Source organism: Octopus bimaculoides, chromosome 11 (assembly GCF_001194135.2).
Source record: "Octopus bimaculoides isolate UCB-OBI-ISO-001 chromosome 11, ASM119413v2, whole genome shotgun sequence".
Lineage (NCBI taxonomy): Eukaryota > Metazoa > Mollusca > Cephalopoda > Octopoda > Octopodidae > Octopus > Octopus bimaculoides.
This window is the reverse complement of record NC_068991.1, coordinates 21110039-21114446: the sequence shown is the minus strand read 5'-3', so window position 1 is coordinate 21114446 and position 4408 is coordinate 21110039. Positions and strand designations below refer to the sequence as shown.

Below are 4408 nucleotides of genomic sequence, written 5' to 3'. Positions count from 1 at the left end.
GTCATGAAACGTGTACAACAAGAAAGTACGAAGCACGAGTAAATGGAACATGAAATTCGAGCAACGAAAGACACAAAGGGAAAACAAGGCACACAACACAAAGAACAACCCTTCATCAGTTCTTGGCTGTTTTTCTAGTCTCGTATTTTGAGCATTTAACAACAATATATGCTTTCGATAAAACAGTTGCTCCTGCAAAGCAAATTAAATAAAATTTTGGATTTTGTGGAGGGTCAAAATCGGTAACGCAAACAGGACAACGAAAACAAACAGGAAGGACTGCTAAGCCTAAACGAGGTTGTGGTGGCGAACGCGTAAATCAAGCTAGGACAGGAGACAAACAAGAACACATCTACCTTGTTCCAGCTACAACGGAGAGAAAAAAAGAAAGATGGCTGATGGTCACGTCGGATCCACGTGAACAAGGGAGGAGGAATGAGGGTGAGAGTGAGAGAGTAATAAAATACAATAATGGGAGAAGAGGAGGTAAAAGATACTCCAATCGATTCTACAATTTAAGGGGAATCCGAGACACCGCGTTGTTTTGACCTCGACGTATACATCCTCAGTCGAAGCTTCTCCACGGGAAGGAAAAATCTCACTGGAGCTCGTTTATAGGCATCAGCAAACTTCGTTTTGTTTTTTATAGAACACTAAAAACCCATACAATAATGTATCTATTCATATTTAATACGGTCTAGCAAGCTCGTACGTGAATATCTCATCGCTGTTGTATTCACCACCGGAGGATATCCCTTCCGTTTATATGTGTGTTCATAACAGGGGATTCACTAACAGTGATCAGATGTATCTCGTTCGAATCAACCAAAGCGCATTGAGATCAAATAACAAAATATATTATGTTTCGTTCAAATAATATTTCTTTATTAGCATGTCTGTTTTTCAAAAATAGAGTTTTGTTGAAACAATTAATTTCAATAAATATTTTTCATATTTTGAGTAGGTCATTGATCCAATAATAAATAAACACTTTGGTTCAATTTCACTTTTTTATTACTAATCAATTGCTTGCTTACTTACTCGGTTAATAGATCAATCAGTTGTTTGTCTTCTGCTTCCCCAATAATATATTTTCTCAATAAATTTTATTTTTCCCCATATTTTTTTGTATTTTATAACAAAAAAAAAACAACAAAAAACAACATGATACGTAAATGGCTGAAAATTTGCATTTTACCTCCTTAGCTTCGTTCTCAGAAAAGTAATTTGTTTATACTACTTACGGTCGTTTAGTATTAAGTGAGCAAGACTGAAAAAAATATACAGGGGTTGGACAAAATCATGGAAACACCTAGCATCATAACATCATAATTTTGAAATATCTGTAAAACCACCAAAAGCTTGTTTATTTTCATGTTTTTTATTTATTATTAGTTTTGCGTAATATGTTTTGCAAAAATTGCTGTTTCTCTTCAGATGTCATCACAAAAAGTTAATTAAAATTCATTAAAATGACAGATCTATGGGACTTTCTAAGAGGTCAAATTGTTGACGCTTGTATGGCAGGCGCTAGCGTACCGAAAACGGCCGAAATATTTGGTGCATCAAGAAGTACTGTCTTGAAAGTAATAACAGTCTTTGAGAGAGAGAGGGAAAAACATCCTCGTCGAAACAAAACTACGGAAGAAAACCAAAACTTTCAGATAGGGACCATCGGACACTTACGCGAATTTTTAGAAAGGATAACAAACGTACAGCTCCCAAAATTACTGCAGAGTTTAATTACTGCACAAAGGAGGATTTCACGACAGGTCTGCAATCAGAAGGCCACTACTTTCAAAAACAAAAGTTTCTAAGCGTTTAGAAAGGAGTAAAAACTTACAGAGTTGGTTCCTGGAGCAGTAGAAGAATGTTATTTTCTCGGACGAGTCATCCTTCACCTTATTTCCGACCAGCGGCCAAGTATACGTGTGGAGACAGTTAAAAGAAACATTTGATCTAGACTGCCTTCTTCCAACTGTTAAACATGGAGGAGGATCTGTGATGATATGGGGGGGGGCTATATTTTGGAAATCCGCCGGGCCAATGGTTTCCCTTCAGGGCAGAATTAATAGTCAAGACTATTTAAGCATCTTTTCTGATCAAATTCATCTTATTGTTGCGGAACTGTTTCCAGAGGGAAACGTAATCTTTCAGGATGATAATGTACCAATTTACACAGCTAAAGTTGTTACTGAATGGCACGAGGAACATTCTAGTGAAGTTGAACATTTTATCTGGGCACATCAGTCCCCAGATCTCAATATAATTGAACATTTATGGTGCATTTTAGAAAAAACATGTAAGGTTTCGATATCCTCCACCATCATCACTACAAGAACTGGAGACTGTTTTAGCTGAAGAATGGACAAAACTTCCTTTGGAAACAATTCAAACTTTGTATGAGTCCACACCTCGTAGAATTCAATGCCAAAGGTGGTCTTACTCCACATTAAAATAAATTTGTTTGAAATTTTAAGATGTTTCCATTATTTTGTCCAACCCCTGTAGGTTAAATTTGATATAATTTTGCTTTCTGTCAGTGGAATGGACTTAATGATTTGCCAATTCGTCAATTAAAGTATGGAATATTTGAGAAAGGAGATGGTTCCTGTTGGCTTCAAACCAGCTTGGAGTATATTGCATCTAAATACGAGGTGATTTCCAGAAGTTTTGACACATTTTAAGAGAGGCAGTTATAAATGTCCTAGATTATTGTAAATTCAGAATATCATTACTGTACATCTAATAAACTGACCTAGCAACTTTTGTTATTAGAGTTAAAAGGAGGCGATTGTGACAGCACTTTGAACACTCACCACTAAACGATGTTTGTCACAGCTGACTAATTTTCAGAATGCAGTTGGATACATGAAGACAGTTCGGAAGCTCGTTATGCAATAAGATTTTGTGTGAAACTGGAAAAATACGTTAAATAAACTTATTAAATACTCCAGATTGCCTATAGATTAATTGTATGAGCCGAGCATCTGTTTTACGCTAGCATAAGAGGCCAGGCATAGCAAGTCCAACAAGAAGCTCATGATGATCCGCTTTTTCGTCAGCAAAGACATCATCTACATCCACTGGGTTCCCCTCTGGTCAGACGGTCAACAAAGAGCACATTGTGGAGGTTTCGAGGGAGTTCAGACAGAGATTTCATCGCAAAGGGCCAGAACACTAGTACCAGAACAATTCCATCCTGGTAACCAATTATTTGACAGAGATGGGTATCAAAACTGTGGATCATCCTACCTACCGTCCACACCTTGCTCCTTATGAATTTTGGTTGTTCCCAAGATGACGTTGAAGATGAAAAATGCTTCGACAAAGGTTCTGGATACCTTCATTTTAGATGATTTCAATGGGATCTTCACGAAGTAGATGGAGTGCTACAACAAGTGCATTGGAATCAGAGGATTTTACTTTGAACGAAATTAGAGTTTTGTACTTTAAAATTTATGTTACGACCGAGAAAGACTCAAATCTTCTGGAATACACTTTGGAAATACCTATCAAAGTCATTTTATCTAATTAATACTGATATTCACACACACGAAGAGGAGATTACTTGCACTGATATTGGTTGCTTTTATTCATAGAGAAACATATAAAATTACATAATGTTTACATATTTGTGTGTACTTCCTCCTCGGAACCAGACACAAATACATACATACATACATACATACACATATACATACATGTAGGTGTGTGAATGTGTATATGTATGTATTTGCCTATATTCAGCTTGAAGGAGAGAAATTTACATAGGCAGTCAGCTAATACTAATTTTTATGAGCATACATTAGTGCAACATCATACGATACAGGTTATTTGTTTACGTATGCATGTATAATTATACATTTATCTTTGAGGAGAGACAGAGAGACAAAGATACAGAGGTTCAAAGAGTAAGAGAGTGAGAGTGAGAGTGAGAGAGAGAGAGAGAGCAAGAAGGCATGAGAGAGAGCAAGGGAGCACGAGAGAGAGAGTCACAGACAATTAGATAAATTGGAATATATAAAAAGCATGGAATGTATTTACAGGCGACGCAAAAACAATATGAAGTTTTCCCAAGTTGATGTTGATGGAATCCTACGTGCTTTGGGACAAACCAAATTCTTCCACACAACTCAGTGTATTCTGATTTGTGCCTCTGCAATTGTAGCATCATCCAACAGTTATTTCTACGTATTTTCCGGTATGTATAAAATCTGCATATAACAATAAATACAGATGTATGCATTTGTGTGTGTGTGTGTGTATACGAATACACATATATAGAAGTATATATACCTATATATGTCCCTCTCTCTCCCTCTCTCCATATGTATAGACAGGCACACACACACACACACACACACACACACACACACACACACACACACACACACACACACACACA

At 36.7% G+C, this 4408-nt stretch overlaps 1 protein-coding gene across 1 annotated transcript in view; it reads left to right on the top strand.

The window, feature by feature from the left end:
* The first annotated feature begins 4032 nt into the window (after positions 1-4032).
* The window catches only part of LOC128249064 (organic anion transporter 3-like), an 8632-nt gene continuing 8256 nt past the window's right edge, over positions 4033-4408 (top strand). Inside the window, exon 1 of the mRNA XM_052971669.1 lies at positions 4033-4204. Within this exon, the coding sequence (XP_052827629.1) occupies positions 4033-4204 (172 nt within the window). The remainder of the gene's footprint in view (positions 4205-4408) is intronic.